The 19,999-nt window shown below is 39.5% G+C and overlaps 1 protein-coding gene across 2 annotated transcripts; it reads left to right on the forward strand.

The window, feature by feature from the left end:
- The first annotated feature begins 4,030 nt into the window (after positions 1–4,030).
- stk35 (serine/threonine kinase 35) lies at positions 4,031–18,545 on the forward strand. 2 transcript variants are annotated; one of them, XR_015709369.1, is made up of 4 exons: positions 4,031–4,975; positions 6,436–7,177; positions 16,485–16,920; positions 17,698–18,545. XR_015709369.1 is itself a non-coding variant. In XM_087780975.1 (3 exons), exons 1-2 carry the CDS (start codon positions 4,477–4,479, stop codon positions 7,158–7,160), a joined length of 1,224 nt encoding a protein of 407 aa, XP_087637101.1. In that variant the 5' UTR covers positions 4,031–4,476; the 3' UTR covers positions 7,161–7,177; positions 16,485–18,545. The 2 variants fall into 2 exon arrangements, 1 of the variants encoding a protein (XP_087637101.1); XM_087780975.1 differs by having other exon boundaries at positions 16,485–18,545.
- The last annotated feature ends 1,454 nt before the right edge of the window (positions 18,546–19,999 follow it).

Below are 19,999 nucleotides of genomic sequence, written 5' to 3' on the forward strand. Positions count from 1 at the left end.
TCACACTAAGAAATGTAATTGCCCTGCTCTTGAGGAATGTGAGGAACAAAAAAAAAACACATACTAGCAACAAAAAAAAAAAGATCTACATATTTCCGGGCTCCTCTGCCATGGTAATGGCCTTCAGGTAACCACGGTAACACCGGCGTAGCTCTCTGGTGATGAGCCTCTGAGTCAGAAACTAAAGTGAGCGGCCCTGAAACTTGTGAGGGATATTTGTCGGTAAAATAGTACTGGCAGAGCTCACTCCGACACAAAACCTCTGCAGGCTCATAGAACAAGGTCACACACACACACACACTCACACACACACAGAAACACACATTGCTCCGGTGGGTCTGATCCATCCTCATCTAACATTTATGACTCACAAAGGTTGTTTTGTTTAAATGCTCTGTTTACATCTTCTTGTGTGGTGGGCTTATCATGACCGGAGGTGGCGCCCTTCTGAGGATTTCATTTTTTTTATATTAATAATAATAATAAAGATAACATTCGATGGTCAAGTTGAGGATGGTGTAATTCCGAAACCACCACACGAGGTCGCTTGTCGACAACAATCAGGCTCTAAATCAGAGTTTTAATAACGGGTAATAAAACCAGGAGCCACTTGTGTCCCCTGAGCAGATTACATGTATTCCATAGTGTCGTAGAAATATGAATCAGATAGAGAATGTTAGACTTTTCTTTACAAAAAGTTAAACTTGTTAAACGTCACGTAAATTGCGCTATATGTGATCAAATTTAAATAAACTATCGACACAAATTCCTTAAGATATAAATTATAGAAGCATAACGTCTTTACCACTTAACAGAAATCAGTTTTAATCGCATGTAAAAACAGAAAATAACTATTTAATAAATAATGGTTATTGTTGCCTGTGTTCAAAACGTTTACACTGTTTACTGGATACATATTGATTTAGATATAGATTACGATTTTTTTTGTCATTTTTAATTGTCTGCTCATAGAGACCAGAGAAGTTTTGAACGTAAAATACAGTTGTGACTGACACAATAAAACACAAGCTGTGTTTGTGCTGCCATCTGACGGTGGAAGTATGTTTTCATCCTTTACTCATGTCTTCAGTGTTGAAAGAAAATACATTTCTTTAATTTATTGGTAATTTAAAAATGTATTTTCGTGTTCGACACGTTTCTTACCGTCATTAGAAACAATTAAAATCATATTTAATGGATTTTTCCATTGAATTGATGTATAAATATGAAAAATAACGGACTTTCTACCTGACATGATGATTTTTTTTAATAGCCTCGCCTTCAAAATGTTATCTTTATTTTTAGCTTATCTATACCAGGAAATTATTTCCACTGTTTTCATCTTTCTAGACAGAAAAAAAAGCTACTACTGGACAACAAAAACTCCTGCTCCTTCTTTTGTAGACTTTAATGTGTCAACAGAAATGTGAATTGTTGTTGTTTTTTCTACAAAAGAAACTCTTCCATTACAAACGTCACCTTTTCTGAGCAACACATATAAAAGTCTGAGATTACAGTAGCGTCAGAGAGTTGGTGTTGGTCTCAGTGTTGTGTTTTAGTCTTTAGTGTCCAGCTCAATGAAGTGCCGTGGCCTAAGCCTCACCAAATTCCTCTTTTCATGACACAACAAATGTTTCCTGCCCAGTGAGCAGTGACAATTCTCTGTCTGAGACCAGACAGTGTGGTATGCAACCCATCCCAGCCCTCTTTCTGACAGTGAATCGCTGATAGTGATGTTTACACACTGATGGGAATATGTAACACACCGTCGCTGATATCTGAACATTTTTATCATTTTGTTGAGTGTTTCTCTGAAGGTTTCACGTGTAATGAATCTCAAACATATTCATAAGGAATTAAAATGCATTTATAAGGATTTATATACGATGTAAGGAAGGCTTATAATGAAGTATGTCAACTTATGACAAGCTTTATGAAATATTCGAGATGTACAGTAAGAAATGTAATAGGAATCAGAAAACTTTTATTGCCATTGTTGTGGAATTTGTATTGTATTTGAAAATAAATATTAAATAAAATAAAAACAATGGGGTTGAAATGGGGGTTAATAAAATAGAATGAGTGACATTATCGTCAAATTGTATACAAATAAATAATAATTAATAAAGAAATACAATACATTAAGGAGCCCTGTCTTGTATTTACATGGTAATTTATATATTTTGTTATTTGTAACTTATAATACTTTATAAAGATTGTTATAAGTCACTATACGTGATAATAAACTGGCATATTATGTATTTTGCGAAGAGAAACTTGTAAAATGAGAAAGTGTCCAAATCCTTGATTAAAAATGAATGATTAGTGTAGAATATTATTTTAAGGCGACACAGAATTCCGACTTCAAAGTGAGAATGCAAATTACATTTTTCGATAGTTATTATTCACCGAAATACTACATGCATTGATTTGTAGTGTAAACCAATAATATTTATTTCTGGAAAGGCGTATTATTATTACTATTATTATTTTAATAACAATAGAATTATACAACGTTATTTCTAACAAGTCAAACATTGAGTATTTCTTTATTTATTTGTGTGGCTTTTAAATTATGAAGCTTTCTCCAATGATATTTTCTTAGAGCGTGTTGACATTTTTAAAAACAGGCTTCTGCGCATGTGCAGGGGAGAACTCGTCCACGCCTCGGTACACGTGCCTCCCTCTCGTGTCAGTCCACGCTGAATATAAATATTAAATGAAATAAAATCAATGGGTGTTCATAAAATAAAATAAGTGACATTAGCATAACATTGCATATAAATAAATCATTAATAAAATAAAAAATACATTACATTAAGTAGCCCTGTCTTGTATTTATTTTGTAATTGATATATGATGTTATTTTTAAATTATAATACTTTATAAAGCTTGTTGTAAGTCACTATAATAAACTGGCATATTATGTATTTTGCGAAAAGAAACGTGAATGGATATGTGGGAAAATGAGAAAGTGCCCAAAAAATGAATTAGTGTAGAATATTCTTTTAAGGCAACACAGAATTCCGACTTCAAAGTGAAAACGCAAATTCAATTTTTCTAAATGCATTGATTTATAGTGTGAACCAATACTATTTATAAATACATTTTCTGGAAAGGCGTATTATTATTATTATTTAAATAACAATAGAATTATACAACGTTATCTCTAATAATTCAAACATTGAGCATTTCTTTGTTTATTTGTGTGGCTTTAAAATTATAATGACATATTCTTAGAGCGTGTTGACATTTTTAAAAACAGGCTTCTGCGCATGTGCAGGGGTGAACTCGTCCACGCCTCGGTACACGTGCCTCCCTCTCGTGTCAGTCCACGCTGAATATAAATATTAAATAAAATAAAATCAATGGGTGTCCATAAAATAAAATAAGTGACATTAGCATAAAATTGCATATAAATAAATAATTAATAAAATCAAAAAAATACATTACATTAAGTAGCCCTGTCTTGTATTTACATTTTAATTGATATATTGTGTTATTTTTAACTTATAATACTTTATAAAGCTTGTTATAAGTCACTATACGTGATAATAAACTGGAATATTGCGTATTTTCCGAAGAAAAACTTCAATGGATATGTGGGAAAATGAGAAAAGTGCCCAAAAAAATGAATGATTAGTGTAGAATATTTTTTTAAGGCAACACAGAATCCCGACTTGAAAGTAAGAATGCAAATTAAACGTTTTCGATAGTTAATATTCAACACTAAATGCATTGGTTTGTAGTGTGAAGCAATACTATTTATTAAAATAAATGCATTTTTTTAAAAGGCGTTTTTTTTTTTTGTACCAATAGAATTATACAACGTTATTTCTAATAATTTAAACATTGAGTATTTCTTTGTTTATTTGTGTGCCTTTAAAATTCGAATGACATTTTCTTGTTGATGTTTCTCAAACAGGCTTCTGCGCATGTGCAAGAGAACTCGTCCACGCCTCGGTACACGTGCCTCCCTCTCGTGTCAGTCCACGCTGTTGCGCAGCTGCGGGAGAAAAGTTCCAACACTCGTCGCTATCGAAATTATTTTTTAACTCTGACCCTCGTTGGCGTAAAATACTTATATATTATATTTAACGTCCACCATTAAATCGCGGGTTTTTTTGTTGTTGTTTGTTTCTCAACAATGACGCTGCTTTTCTTGCTCGACGCTCTTTGAGTGACATGGCGGAATATCCGGGAGCTGTTCTGTCTCGCAGCCAATCACAGCAGCGCTACGTCACCGCTGCTCTAAACCCCGCCCCTAGTTCTCCGTCTACTCTGGAACATTTTGTTTTCTTCCAAAACTCAGCTGGACTCATCTGGACCGCGCGCGCGTCCTCCCTCCAGAACCGGAACAAACCAGTCGAAACTTGAGTCGTTAGAGACGTAACTTTTTTTTTTAACTAGTCATTAGTTAGTAATGAAAGATAGACATTCCCCCAGTAACCGGTTGATCTCTGTGAAGAACAAGTTATGGATCTTTGCGAGAGAAAGAGGAGGAAGGTGAGGAGCGACGGCGCGGAGGTGAAGATGAGGCGGGACTCCGAGAAGGTGCTGCGGTGTCTGAAGAACAAGAGAATGGCGGCGGAGGTGGAGGAGGTGGAGGAGGAGGAGGACTACTGCTTCTCCCTCAGCTTCGTGCACACGGACAGGCGGGAGGCGCTGGAGCTCATGGCGCCCCGCTACAACCTGCTGCGGGAGGTGGGCCGGGGCAGCTACGGGGTCGTGTACGAGGCCGTGTCCAGGAGGACCGGGGCCCGGGTGGCCGTGAAGCGGCTGCAGTGCGGCGCCCCGGAGAACGTGGAGCTGGCCCTGGCCGAGTTCTGGGCGCTGACCAGCCTGGAGAACCGGCACGAGAACGTGGTGCAGCTGGAGGAGTGCGTCCTGCAGAGGAACGGCCTGGCCCAGAAGATGAGCCACGGGAACAAGAGGTCCCAGCAGTACCTGCGCCTGGTCGAGACCTCGCTCAAAGGTAGGACCTCTAATTTATTTTATATAGATTTGAAGCTTGTCTCTATATGTAAACAAAGATAGTTTATCACCATCATGCTTCTATATCAGGGGGTGACAAACAACAGTTCCCCAGGGGCCACACTGTACACTGTGACTATTGTGAGGGCCTCTCAAGCCCAAGACATATACAAAGATCCACCAAAAATAAACATTGGGAGGAAGGGCAAGAAATATTGACAAAAAAAGGACCTGAAGAAATGTATATTTAGAGTTAATACAACATGAAAACATCTGACCTCATGAGGGCCACATAAATACACCCAAAGGGCCACACTTTCCCCCCAGGTCTTTTCTATACTGTGTATACTGTACTTATATTAAACCATCTATACTTTGTGATGTGTTCTTGAATGTGTCGCACTGTGTACTTTGAGGAAAAAGATGGATTTCTTCACTGGTTTTCAGCGAATAAACTCGTAATAAAGCTTTATTGGCCTTATTTTTGTAGCATTAGTTTGTCATAACAAAGGTAAATTCTTAAGTGATTGTGGACTTTGCTGAGCTTTGTTCTGATGCCTTTGTGTTCTTGCACGTCTCGCTTAAGAACACTGGACTTTAAAGGGAAATGAGAATTCTTAATTTAATGATTCTTCGGGTAATAAACCTTTCTTAACCTTATTTAAGACATATTAGTTTCTTAAAAGATGAATTTTCAAATGATTGTTATTGTTTACATCAGGCCTGTTTGACCTACTTTTCTCACCTCGAATATTAATAATTATTTGACAAGAATACTTTAAAGTGAATGAAAATGACTTTACTTTAAATCCTTTTTATTTCAGTTTTGGCATTTTTAAAAGGCTGCTCTCGAGTGAATGTTCTGTCCTGCAGCTCCAGGCTCTTATATAACCTTCACCACTCAGAGGCTGCCCATGAAATATTAATCTGCAGATGACATCTTTTGTATGCATCAAGACACATTTTGTCTGTCTGGTTTATGTAACCGTAAATAAAATATAAAAATAACTATCTGAGTTTATTTTATCATGACATATCACCTTGTGATATCATTGGACTTTACACATACTGAGAACAAAGTGATTAAAGTGGACTAAATCAAAGTTTAAATATGTTAAAATGATCCTAAAAATTACATTTATTAGATTTATTAACCCTCCTGGTTAGATTTTCCTTCTGGAATATGTTTAAATGTCTTCGACATCTTCGGGAATTGATAAAGCTTCCATTACATCTGTTCCTGATGCTACTTCTTAATTTAATTATAATATTTTTAATAGTAATAATGGGTTGTTTCAATAGCTTACCTGATTATTTTGAATATAAACAGAAAGTTTATTTTAAGGTACTTGAAGCTAGTAGGAGATTCAATAATGGCAAGATTTTAGAACCTTTTATTGCTTAAAAATACACATATTATAAATACAGCTAAATACATCTAACGTGTTGTCGACCCTGCAGGGGAACGAATCCTGGGGTATCAAGAAGAGCCCTGCTACCTCTGGTTCGTCATGGAGTTCTGCGAGGGCGGAGACTTGAACCAGTACATCCTGTCTCGCCGACCGGACCCGCAGACCAACCGGAGCTTCATGCGACAGTTGACGAGCGCCGTGGCGTTCCTTCACCAGAACAACATTGTCCACCGCGACCTCAAGCCAGATAACATTCTCATCTCGCAGAAGTCGGGGTCGCCTGTACTGAAAGTGGCGGACTTCGGCCTCAGTAAGGTTTGCGCCGGCTTGAGTTCCCAAAATGGCGACGAGTTCAAGGCGGCGGTGACCAACGGTAACCAAAACAACATCAACAAGTTCTGGCTGTCGTCCGCCTGCGGGTCCGACTTCTACATGGCCCCGGAGGTGTGGGAGGGACACTACACGGCCAAGGCGGACATTTTCGCGCTGGGCATCATCATCTGGGCCATGCTGGAGAGGATCACCTTCATCGACGGCGAAACCAAGCGCGAGCTCCTGGGCACGTACATCCGACAGGGCGCGGAGATCGTGCCGGTGGGCGAGGCGCTCCTGGAGAATCCGAAAATGGTCCTCCACATTCCTCAGAGGGCCAGGAGCTCCATGTCCGACGGGGTGAAGAAGCTCATTCTGGACATGCTCGCCGTCAACCCTCAGGATCGGCCGGACGCCTCCCAGCTGGAGGTGCGGACGGGCCAGGTCACCTGTGCCGCATGACACCGCAACACTCCCAGGTAAACTCTCCATCCACGTCTCCATTTATGACATATTGATTAGTTAATAATTTGATATTCCGGATCATCATCTTTGACTTGAATGAAGTTGTCGGCAGCTCAGACTAAGGACTACTAACTCCTGGTTTAACTGGGTTGTTGGCCTTTAGTGACCTGGTGGCTGAACACGGATAAGCTAGTGTCCAGATGACACCCTTTAGATTTCTTTCACCAGGTCTCCTGCCAAATTATACTTGATTTAGTGGCCGTTGAGCTTGAAGAAAGCGCCTGAATTTAAGTGTATTTTAAAAGTATAATTCTGTTATTTAGATTATTAAATATATCACTGATCTTTTCAAATCATCTATTAATTTGTAAGTAAGTAATATTTATTTATTTATATAGCGCTTTTCTAGACCAGGGTCACAAAGCGCTTAAACAATCAAAACAATACTCAAAAAAGTATATACTTTAAAGATCAAGATAATACTGAGAACAACACAGGAGTTCCAGAAAATCAAGGAAAAGCCTGAACAAATAGAAACGTCTTAAGATGTTTCTTAAAGGAGTCAGTAGATCCATCAAGCGCAAAGAGAGAGGAAGATTGTTCCAAAGCTTAGGAGCAACAGCCTGAAAAGATTTCTCTCCTCTGGTCCTGAACCGTGTGCGAGGAACCATAAGTAGATTCTGATCCACAGACCTCAGAGCCCGAGCTGGGTTGTAAGGCTGGATCAGATCAGCGATGTAAGGAGGAGCCTGACAATGAATAGCTCTGAAAGTAAGAACCAGAATTTTAAAGTTGATCCTGAAAGAAACTGGAAGCCAGTGAAGAGTTTTAAGGATCGGAGAAATGTGAGTTATTCTACTAGAGCGGGTTATCACCAATAATCCTGAATGATGTTGGTACAGGTATTATCTCCACGAAACAATTTGTTCTGTAGTACATTTGTCTTTCTAAGCCTCCTGCGGGCCACGGTACCGATTTCTGCCAAGTCGTGCGACGTCACCGTCAAGAAAATTGGATCAGCCCGACCTTAACAGAAGAGGCCAGGGCGTTAATGATAGCCACCCATGACGCTCCGTTTAAGTGGATTATCATGGACATATTTTAAGACCTTTTCCCCCCGGGGGGGGGTTAGAACATTTAAGGTCCAGTTAAGTCCAGATAGTTGGTCTAAGGATTGTTATTAAAGTTTTGACATTGAACGGAGAGGCCATCGAAAAGCCTAGAATGGTTGTGTGCTCCTGTTTTGTAAAGAGTTCTGTTGATCAGGACCAGGAACAACCTGAGCCCGAGGGCAAACAGCCTCGCTTTCATTCCATACACAACATGCTGGGCGTGTGCGACGTTGCCTGTGATGTAAAAAAAACAAGTCATCCTTGAACGGACAACATCTCCCTGACTTGATCAATACCATTGCTAGCCCACGTCTAGACTCTAATATATTGATATATAAAGGGGGTAAAACTCCTCATATGTCTTAGAAAAGTGAGGTACTTTTTCCTCATCAAGTGTCTGTGATATTGTCAAATGAAAAGAACGAGATAATCGATAGTGAAAAGTTGAAGAACCTTCTGTGTTTATTTGCTGAAGCTTCCTCTTAACGCCGTGTTGACGGAGTTAAACAAACATTCCTTGAAGCAGGAGATAAGTCGCGACATGGAAGCGTCTCGATTGGGATTTGGGCGAAAAAAAAACAATGGGCGGCCGTGTCAGTTTTCTGAAGATGTTAATCGTCTCAATTTGCTAATTGGAGCAGAAGCTCCTTCCAGGACATCAATCGGACCCGGGACCGTGTGCTCGCTGACCCGGAACATCGCGGCGATTGTGCCAACGTGAACTTTCCATTGACCAGGTCTCGGCGTTAGATGGTTAGCTCATAGATTCAGCATTCATATCCCGTTAACCTCCCCAACCCGCCGAGCCTCAAAGAGACCCGCCCCAGCGCGCTCTGACGTAACTATTCTCGCATGGATGTCCACGGTTCAGATTAGACTCTCTCTCTCTCTCGCAGGATGTTGGTCGAGCAGATTATGAAACAGGCTCACGGCCTGGTTCTGTGTGAGAACATGTCATCTGTGCAAGAGAGGGATTAAAGGGATGTTGTTGCTGCTGCTCGTGGATCCTAAACTTGTTGCAGCGATGACACCATATTTAAATTCCTTATTTAAAATGGCAGTTCCATGGAATCATATCTTTTAAAGAACTTCCTCATTTCTAGATTGTCCTTCAGCCTCCGCCGTGATATGAACCTGAAATTATTAGCTTCACCTTACAGTCATAGTTCACCCCAACATTCTTGTTTCACTCATTTTCTACTCGCCCTCATGTCGACTAAGGGTTGGGATTATTTTCAAAGTTTATTTTTTAGAGTTATAGAGTTATAGAATTTTTGTTCATTTTAATGTATTGACTGGAGCTCAGTTGTCTTCATCTTCATCCAAAAAGACACTTAAAAACATCCAGATACCTTCATACTGCTCGTCTGTAACGTCCATCTTGTTTTGAATCCTCAACATTAGACATTTTTCAGAAATGACTTGAATTAGTCTGTTTTGAGCTTGTTTTTAGCCGACTATCGGCGTACAAAGACAACTGAGCATTTTAAGCTGCATTCAAATGAACAAACATGTTTGTCTATGACTCTAAAAAGAACAGATTATTCTGAAAACGATAATCCCAACTCTTGAACGCGAGTAGAAAATGAGTGACGTTGAAAACTATTGACTTTAAAGTCCGTCACGTTTCTTACATCACCTTCAAGGAAGGCAGCGGCTGAATGTCTTGTGATGTCATACATGTTCATGTTTTTATGGGGACCTTTGAAGATGAAAGTGTTAAAGATAAGATAAGGAACAGATATGATGGGTCACAAAGAGTAAAACTGATGATGAAGGAAAGGAATTTGTTTGGTAAAGAAGAACAAGCACAGAGATAATTGATCAGCCTATAAATAATAATAAAAAAAGACAAAATCAAACCAGACTTCTACTTCCTGTATTTTGTTAGACACACGACTTGTACTTCTAGAAGGTTTTTTAGCCCCTTGTGTGATTGAGTTTGACACCCTTAAGTTAGGTTCTCTACGCCTCACTTACATGGCAGCCAACGCACGGAAAACCTCAGAGAATGCGGTGAAAATTCACACCTCAAAAAACTCTGATGGACTCTCTGGACACAAGATGTCAACAATCCTTACCAGGTCCATCTGTCAAGCATCTCTATCACGTTCTAACCTTAAGTGAAGAAATAAATTAATCTTTCAATGTTATTTTGTTTTTCATAGTTTCATAAAAAAAACAAAATAAAAAGATTATAGGGGTGTAAACGTTATAGAGGTTTATTTTTTGTCAGACGCGTCTGACCCAGAGCCGAACCCGACTACATTTCTGCACAAGAACAGATGTTTACGTCAAAAAGCCAGACATGTTTGTCTAACAGAATGAATGCTGGGATCTATAGGTTCAATAATCACTCGGCCCCTCCCCCCTCCTCCGCCATATGCATGATCCTATACGTTACTGTAAGCGTCGGGTCAACTGGGGGACGTGGGTAATCGGCGAATCCGACTGTCTGGTCTGTGGCGCTAATCTAGAGTTTATTGTTGGCATTATGTTGTGTATCATGAGTCGACCATCTTTTATCAAAACACGCCTTATTAATCATTATAACAGATATAATAATAATACTTATTTGTGTGTTTTCCAAAGTTGTCTGAACCAAACGTCACACCTGTGTCAATGAACCGATCCATAAATGAGCAGGTGTTTGAACGCGGCTCAGATCCTTAAAAAAAACAGGCTGTTTCAATATTTATCATGTTCTCAGATGGTCTCAATATTTAATAAAGTGGCGTCCCTGATGGTGCACGTCTCATCGTCCTCGTGCCCATCTGCGCTCAACCCGTCCTCCCCTCCCTCGCCAGGACAATGAGAGTGTTGCTTCTGGTTCAGGGCTAATGGAAGATCGTGCCGGGAACATTTTGTACTCTTGCTGTCTGCCAGCCTTGTGCCTCCTCTCTTTAGAACCAGGCCACAGAGCTCCGCCCCCAACCCTCTGTACTTTCCTTTTTTTTTAAACAGGGTTTTTTAATAAATGTCAAGGTTTCTGACCCCACAGACACGACTCCATAACCTTGCGATTTTATATATATATCGATATCTATCCCAGCCTTTAGCACCGACCTGGGCCGTGAGAGGATGCTGAAGTCGCCTGAAGGAAGTTGTTTTGACGACTCCGCACAAAAGGACGGAGTGTTCTCTGTAGGTTGAGTGCGAAAACTATAATAGGCTGCAAAAAATGGAAGCCATCTTTACGAGTTTTGAGGAGGCGCTGATCTCACTGGCGTACTTATGCAACACTCTTGTAAAAATTTTGTAGCCGCCAGTCTCGTAAATATTGTTGTGGGGTCGCCTCTAAATTCCGAAAACGGAGAGAACGGAAAACATCGTACGACTGTTGGTCCTTTTTTTATCTTCACTTAATTCCCACGGGATCAGGGAAGTTCTATCTAATGTAAACGCGACACTGCGGGTCCGAGGTGTCCCACGGTGCCTTGATCCGATCACTTCCACTCCACTGTCTCTAATCTCACTGCTGATATGAAGCTAATGAGCTGTGATTTGTGGACGTAGTGTCACTCCTGCTTTCCAACAGCAAACCTTCTCCATCACTTCTGATAAGAAGCTGTAGGATTTTTCCCAAAATGTAGTTCTGTTCTTAAAAAAAAAGTTAAATGTTAGAAAACTTTCTTTTTTTTCTTAATTTCAGTGTAATATAATTAAATATTACAAATAATAAGTTGTCATGAAAGGACATTTCTAGTTGTGTGAGAAAATATTCAATATATAACGCCTTATTTTTATGATAATGCTGTCTCGATATAAAACGGTACTGCATTCCTTTTTTTTTTGTCGTATCGTATAGTTTTTTAAACATATTTTTTGTTATGGTTGACAGTTCAATAAATAAATGTATACAACAAAATAAAATATCCCTTTTTTAAATGAAAAAAACTGGAGTAATACTGGTGGTAACCTACGTCACACAAGTGCAGCAAACAACTACTTAAATAAACTTTGATTTTATAACTGAAATGTATTTTTATTTGTTTTTTGTTTTGGCGATATATCATCGATATAGTTTTTTTTTCCCCATCAATACTTATTACTGTAAAGTTCAAAGTGTAAGATAACTACAATTAACACACAAATATTTACGGCATTTGGTCATTATCTTGTAGCAATTAAACTTCCGTCCTCTAGGCAGCGGTTGTTACAGCACACTCGGCTTAAGGAACAATGACATCCGGGGCGATGACTGAGGACGAGAGGATACTTCAGCAGCTTTTAAAGCTGATGTCTGGAGATATTTTGGTTTCAAAACGAATGAAAGCAGTTGAGACTTCAAGAGTCATGTGGTCTGTAAATTCTGCAACACCAGAGTCAAGTACTGGACAATACTACAAGTATATCCTTGTTACTACGATATGTGGTGATGTGCATCGTATTGACGGATTATTGCCGATAATGACTCTGTCGTATTCATCTTGTCAAAGGGCATCGATCAAGTCTGTTTAACATCATCATGTTGTCTCTCTGACCGAGTGTCATCCTGGCTTCAGAAACTCCTTTATTTGTGCCTCAGTTGTCAAGAAGCATTTACTCAAGAACAAAAGAGACTTTTCACTTCTCATGTGTGGATGAGCTGCTTCAGCAGCACACACACCTCCACTTGCATAATGAAGGTTTTTTTTATGTATGTTGAGCCAAGTGGAATGTGTTGCCGTGCGTGCCTCCAGCGACCACAAAGACAGCCGGAGCTTGTAAAAAAAAAAAAAATCCAACAACACCCGTAATCTCGGCGAGCTCCCAAAGAGTCCTATAGGAGAGCAAGTCCGACCACTTCCCCAAAGATACCGGTCTCTACTGGTTTTTAACGAGGCAGTCGACTTCTGCGTTATGCAACTTGCATCGCCCGGAGCGATGGTTGAGACGGAAGGCGGCTTCCATGTCGGTCTCTTACGCTTTCCAGGCAGAATGAAAACCAGACTGAGAGAGTGGAGCGTTCTTGCAACGATGGGCACATCCAGTTGACTTTTTTTTTTTTAAAGTAAGCAGAAGTTGTAGTTTGTTGATGGCGTGAGTTAGAAAAGCAGCGTGCGGGGAAAAGACGGAAGTTTAGAAAAGGAACGTCTGGATAGACGTCTGAACTTTGACTGTTGTTGCTGATGGTTGAGACGATCCAAGGGTTTTGAACACGTTTATTCGACTCTATATATTGTTAATTAACTAAGATGACTTTCTTGAAAAATCTTTGCTTGAAGTTGCAAATGAACCGTTTTTGTATGTCGTCAACTTTGGACTTTTATATTTATACGCTCCTGTAAGTGTGGTCGTGTGAGTTGTGTGTTGTGGTTCGACACAAAAAGAGATTCACACCTGCTGGACTCTGGAATGTCGAGAATGAGGTCACGATTCCACCTTTCCGAGCCTGCCGTGTCAGGAATGACATTTGTTGCTGTCAAAAGGGATTTTCCTCAAGACTACAGCTGGAAAAAGAACCTCTCGAGGACCAACGTAAACTCAAAACCAAAGAAGTCTAACTGGCATAAATCTACCAGTACTTCTTAATTGATGTCGAGGTGTTTTCGGTTAAAAATCTAAAGTAAGAAACTATGTTTTGTACGACATCAACAAAGACGTTAGATGGTCGTAGAGGTCGGTTCTGCTGCCTCAGCGTGTTTGTAGCTTCAGGCGTCTCTCTATGTGGAGACAAACCTGTCATTTCTTTAAAGATAGCATCGACTCCCTGTGTCGGGGTTTCCTTCTGAGCACTCGGGTTACTTCGAAGATACAAAAACATCCAGAGGAATATGTTGAGTTTGCTCTTCGCACATCCCTTCTTTATTCACAATCATTACCTCTGCCAAGGAGGTAAAGTCTTCAGTGAGGTTTAATGGACGTCCTCATGTTATTGTTATGTATTCCTGTTAGGCGTCTTAAACGAGAGCACAACTACTTAATTGAACTTTGATTTTATAACTGAAGTATTTATTTGTTTAGTGTTGCTGCCATATATTGCAGGTATATTTTCTTTCCCCCACAATACTGTATTGATATTCAAAAAGGATAGTTTTTGGGGGGGTTTTAAAAACATTTTTGTCTTTCAAATCACGTTTTATTTTGACCGGAGTAAAGTAAAGTTTCAAGTGTGTGTGTAAGATATATTTTCTTTACAATTAACATGCAAATATTCACAGGGTTTGTACATTGTTGTTTAGCAATTAAACTTTGAGCCGCTAAATGGCAGCACTCATTGCATTCTCGTGCAGCTAAAGGAACAATTAAATCCTGGCGATGACTGAGGATGAGAGGATACAGTTGACTCCAGCCGCTTGATAAAGCTGATTTCTGGACATATTTTGGTTTGAAAACAAATAAAAAGAGTTTGTCAAGAGTCCACACTAGAGTCAAGTACTCGACAATACTCCCATTTATATCTTATTTTATTATTGCTTGTGTTTTTTTGCAAAGAGTCGACAAAGTCCTTTGAACCACGGAAGTATTTTGTTGGATCCTGCAACCGCCGTGTTTTTGTAAAGTTGGTCAAAAGGGCTGCTTGGCAGATGTCTGCACAGGTTCATGCTGTAGTTATTATAGCAACATGTTTGCTCGCCTCACCTGAACCTAAACAAGGGACTCAACAAGTCCATCAGCGTCACAAAATGGCCGCCGCTGTAAACACTGACATCAGCATGTCCTCATTCCGCTGCATCATCCCTGGTCCTGCGTGTCTTCAGCTAAGCTGACCCACTTGTGTTGATGCATGTGCTGCGACGTTATGCAACGCAGAGCCGCGGAACACTGGCCTGTCACTCAAGAGCGGCTATTATCGGAGCGAACCGGGACCGGAGGAAACAAAACCGGCGCTTATGGCTTTCGTGCCGTTTAGACGTCCAGGACTTTGCTGACGCAGGGTTTGACTCCATCATTAGCCTTTTGTGAGGTTCACACCCTGGTGCTGTGACACAACACTACAGCCACGATCACTACATATGTGTTGTTCGTTACAAACGCACACCGAACATGATTTATTGTAGTTTTGAACGTGTAATTTTTGAGCGTGTTTAATGACTGTTATTAGATGCTGTTGAAGTGTGTTAAACTCTGTCACCTCCAACATGCTGTGGGTGTGTAGTGAGAGCTACTCTATAATAGCAGGTGTGTTGTCGTTCTTTACAATACTTATAAATTAAGATTACAATTACAGGTACATTACTAAAAACACGATTTTTATGAATTCTGATCATTGATTTTTTTTCCTTTGTGTATCCCTTTTTATCTTTTGAAATATAAAATTGTTACTTTAATGGTTGTCATAACAAAATGTATTGAATAATAAATCAAATAATAATTTAAGTAAACAGTAAAGTTAACATTTTCATAGTATTTCTACAATTAATGTGTATATACATTTAAATATTATGTGCATGTTTTGCCCCAGTTTATCGATCATCTTTATACAGTTTCTCTAGTACAATAAAATGTAAAAATAATTTTAAAAAAATAACTGAAAAGGGCTAAAACTTCCACAAGATGACAGATTGAATTGCTTTTTATTCTTTATTAATTCATTTGATCTACATAAATATATACTTTTTAACCATTTATTGATCATTAATAGCGATGAGTCCAATGGTACAGCAGGTGGGATTGTTTTATACACAAAACCATCAAATTATAAATGATATCAGTGCAAATAATACGTGGTTTTACATTTTATTGTGGTGTTTCCATGCTCTTGAGAAGCCATTATTTAAATGTGAGTGACTCACTAGTGCTTAGAAACGAGCGTCAGTTATGCTTATCTCCCTCAAACAGTAGAAAGTAGGCGAAGAGTTGCTCAACTGGAGCTTTTACAGCTAAAGACACTTATTTTTTAACTTTCCTGAATCTAAATGTTGCCTTGAAGAGCTTTAACGAAATAGCTTTCACGATGTAATAAAAGTCACATTAATTCAATAGATCGATCAACTTTATTGATCCCTCTTGAGATGATAGATTCATAAAACAAGAACAAAGTGCAATAACAAGAACAAAGTGTCTCAATCTAAGTCTAAAGATAAAGAACATAGATCAAAGAAAAATAACAAAGACAAAGGATACATGGAATAGAATCATCTTTTCACTCCTAAACTCGGAATTAAACTATATAATATCACGAGGAATAAATGAGTCCCTGAGTCTATTAGTGTTGCATCATGGGAGGAGCTTCTCTGCTCACTGATAACTGATGACGTTAAACCCTCTCTTCGTGTCTCCACAGACGTGTTCTCACCTGGACTGTGACTAAGTGAACTGTGAAGTATCCACGAGTGTGATCGAACCAGTCAGAAGCAGACCCTCACCCCCACACACACCCCACCCCGGACCAGGTGACCCCCCAACCCCCCCTCCAGATCAACACTCCTGTGAATGAACCCGCGACCGGAGTGGACTCGTCGAGTCGTGCCTTAAAGAACCTCCACTTCCACAGGTTATCTTGTCGTTCTCGCCTGCACTCCACGCACGACCGCGACCCCGGGTGTCGGGGACCCTGATCCAAAGACGACCTGGGACTTGATTGTGAGCGCCGTCCCAGAGTGACCAAAACAAACGAAATACAATCTGATTGGAAGGCGTTTAGTTTAAAGCCTTATGTTTCTAAGAACCGGGTTCTTTTTGGGTTGTTGTTTTTTTTTTTTTACTTTATATATTTGAATGTGGTTAAATCTAGTAAGTAAGTAAGTAATATATATTTATATAGCGCTTTTCGAGACCAGGGTCACAAAGCGCTCCAACAATCAAAACAATACTCAAAACAGTACACACTTCAAAGATCAAGACAACACCGAGAACAACACAGGAGTTCGAGAAATTCAAGGAAAAGCCTGAACAAATAGAAACGTCTTAAGATGTTTCTTAAAGGAGTCAGTAGACTCCATCAAGCGTAAAGAGAGAGGAAGATTGTTCCAAAGCTTAGGAGCAACAGCCTGAAAAGATTTCTCTCCTCTGGTCCTGAGCCGTGTGCGTGGAACCATAAGTAGATTCTGATCCACAGACCTCAGAGCCCGAGCTGGGGTGTAAGGCTGGATCAGATCAGTGATGTAAGGAGGAGCCTGACCATGAATAGCTCTGAAAGTAAGAACCAGAATTTTAAAGTTGATCCTGAAAGAAACTGGAAGCCAGTGAAGAGTTTTAAGGACCGGAGAAATGTGAGTTCTTCTACTAGAGCGGGTCAGAATTCTCGCTGCAGAGTTCTGAATCAACTGCAGGCGAGACAGCTCCTTCTTGTTAAGACATGAAAACAAACTGTTACAATAGTCCAGACGAGAAGAAACAAACGCATGGATTACAAGCTCCAGATCATGTTGTGACAGCATTTTCCTAAGTTTAGAGATTTTTCTCAGTTGAAGGAAACAGTTTCTGGTCAGTTTTCTACAGTGTTGAACAAGAGACATGTCTTTATCAAATACAACACCCAGGTTTCTCAGGCTCAGTTTGAGCCATCTAACTTAAGTTGCACAGTTTCTGAATGATTTGTGTCAAAAAAAACATCCTTTTTGGACTCTTTTCGGCGATATCAAAGTGTTCGGGTCAAAAGCAGCAGGAAACGGGAGGGAAGACCATCTTTTTTTCTTCTGCGTCTCGCTTGAAGATCCTTCCAGGAAATGAGAAGATTTGCCATCGGGGAACGATTCTCTTCACTCGGTCGGTTGCGTAAGACGAGCGACCGTTAGTTCAGTCCTGGTGTCGACACTGTAGCTCACACTTCTTAGAGCCTCCTGAGCCTTTCGTACACTGAGCCGACGTTCTTCGCTGACTCGGCAATAGTAGTGGTCTTTAGTGTGGTCCTACCTCAATCTCGGCTGACCCTCTTCCCCCCCCTGAACCCCGACAGTAGCGCGAGACGTAGCTTTTTTACCTCAGACCACCTCCTCAACCTTCTCACCGGTTTCTCCGCTTGTACGTCTCGCACGTCTGTTGCTATGGACGCTAAGAATGCCTGGACTTTCATGGGAAACGCTTCGGATCTGGTTTAAACGGCGAGTTACAAGATAATGACGGCAAAAGTTTCTTTAAAATCCTTGAGACGTTCAGGTATTTTCCCGGCGGGAGGTTTCGTTTGTAGTCGTACCCCGAGACCCACTTTCACTGCTCCAGGTGTGACCTTCAGCTTCTTCCTCTCACACTACGATGGATCCTATGCAACCCATTTCTGTTGTTACACAACTGAGAGCCGCGTCGTTCACCAAACTGTCGTGTGAAGTAGCTTCTCTTTGACTTTGTTCCAGTTGTACAGAATGTTTTTTTTAATGTGAAAATAAAAAAAAGTATTGTTCAATGATCTGGTCTCAATGGATTCATTTTATTCTACTTCAGAGTTTCATCTAAAGATCTAAAAGCTGAGTAAAGAGGTAGATTTGTTTCAAACAAAAGTCGCTTTAATCAACAACAACAAAAAGATTTCGATTGAGGGGAAAAAAGACGATTTATGTGTGTGTTCTATCCACCGTCGTGACTTTCCAAAAAATCCTTATATAGTCCCAAAAAAGTTGCTTAAAACTAAACATAATTTCAATCAAAGAAAAGTTGCTTTAATAAAAAAAAAAGGTACTTAAAGAAACGTCAACAAAAAAATCGAGTAGGACATTTGTTCGATTCCCAAAAAGTGACTACAATCAAAAATAATATTTCAAACTAAATGAAAATATGCTTTAATTAAGACATTTTACTTCAATCTACAAAAAAAAGTCTTTGGTTGGGAAAGATGCCATTTATTTGTGTTCTATTCAATTTAAAAAAATATTTTTAATCAAAAGAAAAGTTAAAAAATAGATAAAAATTCCAAGTTTTTCAAAAGAACTTTCATGAAAGAATAAAAAGATACTTAAATCATCAACAGAGAAACAGGGGTAAGGACATTTGTTCAATCCCCAAAAAGTTGCTTCTACCAAAATAAAGAAATGTAATCAAAAGGAAATATGATTTAATAAAGTTACTTAAACCAACAAAAAACCTGGAGTAGGACATTTATTCAAACCCCCAAAAAGTTACTTAAATCAACAAAAAACCTGGAGAAGGACGTTTGTTCAATCCCCCCAAAAGTTCCTTAAACCAACAGAAAAGGAGTAGGACATTTATTTAATCCCCCAAAAGGTTTCTTCAATAAAAACTGATATAAACTCTAATAATAATAATAAGTTACATAAATCAACAACAGAACAACCAGAGAAGGACATTAGTTCAATCTCAAAACAAGTTGCTTCAATTCAAAAAATAGATTTTGATTCAAAAGAAAATAACCTTTATTAAAAAGGATGACTTCGATCAACAACAAAAAACCTGGAGTAAACATTGATTCAATCCCAAAAAGTTGCTTCAATCAATTGAAGTCATTTATTAATTAACTTTTTTTTTAACATGTTCCTCCACGTGAGAACTCGGGACACGTCGGTTCTTGAGACGTCACTCGTCTCCTCACCGGCCCAGTTGGCGTTTGACCTGCTTCTCCCGAGTGTCCCAGGCCGGCCTCGGGAACCCGCCTCCGGTGGAGCCGTACGAGCCAAATAATCCTAATCCAGAATCCTAATCTGAGACACAGAACATGGACACAGTCTCGCTCTGGATACAAAGTGCTCAACAACCCACTCGACTGTTGACCGCCTGTGTCTGACACGTGAGGTCAACGAGTTTCTCTCCTTTGTTTTCTCTTTATTCCTTTGAAATCATTGCACCAAAGTGTTTTTTCATGTAAATATATATTCAGAATATTTATAATGTAACTATTTTATTATTTAT

This window comes from Callionymus lyra, chromosome 19 (genome assembly GCF_982586985.1).
Source record: "Callionymus lyra chromosome 19, fCalLyr1.hap1.1, whole genome shotgun sequence".
Taxonomy (NCBI): domain Eukaryota; kingdom Metazoa; phylum Chordata; class Actinopteri; order Syngnathiformes; family Callionymidae; genus Callionymus; species Callionymus lyra.

Excerpts from the sequence above, each read along its gene's own strand:
- stk35 (XM_087780975.1), top strand. The coding sequence starts at position 4,477 with ATGGATCTTTGCGAGAGAAAGAGGAGGAAGGTGAGGAGCGACGGCGCG. Across the intron at positions 4,976-6,435 it reads GGTCGAGACCTCGCTCAAAG|GGGAACGAATCCTGGGGTAT; the intron begins GTAGGACCTCTA and ends TCGACCCTGCAG.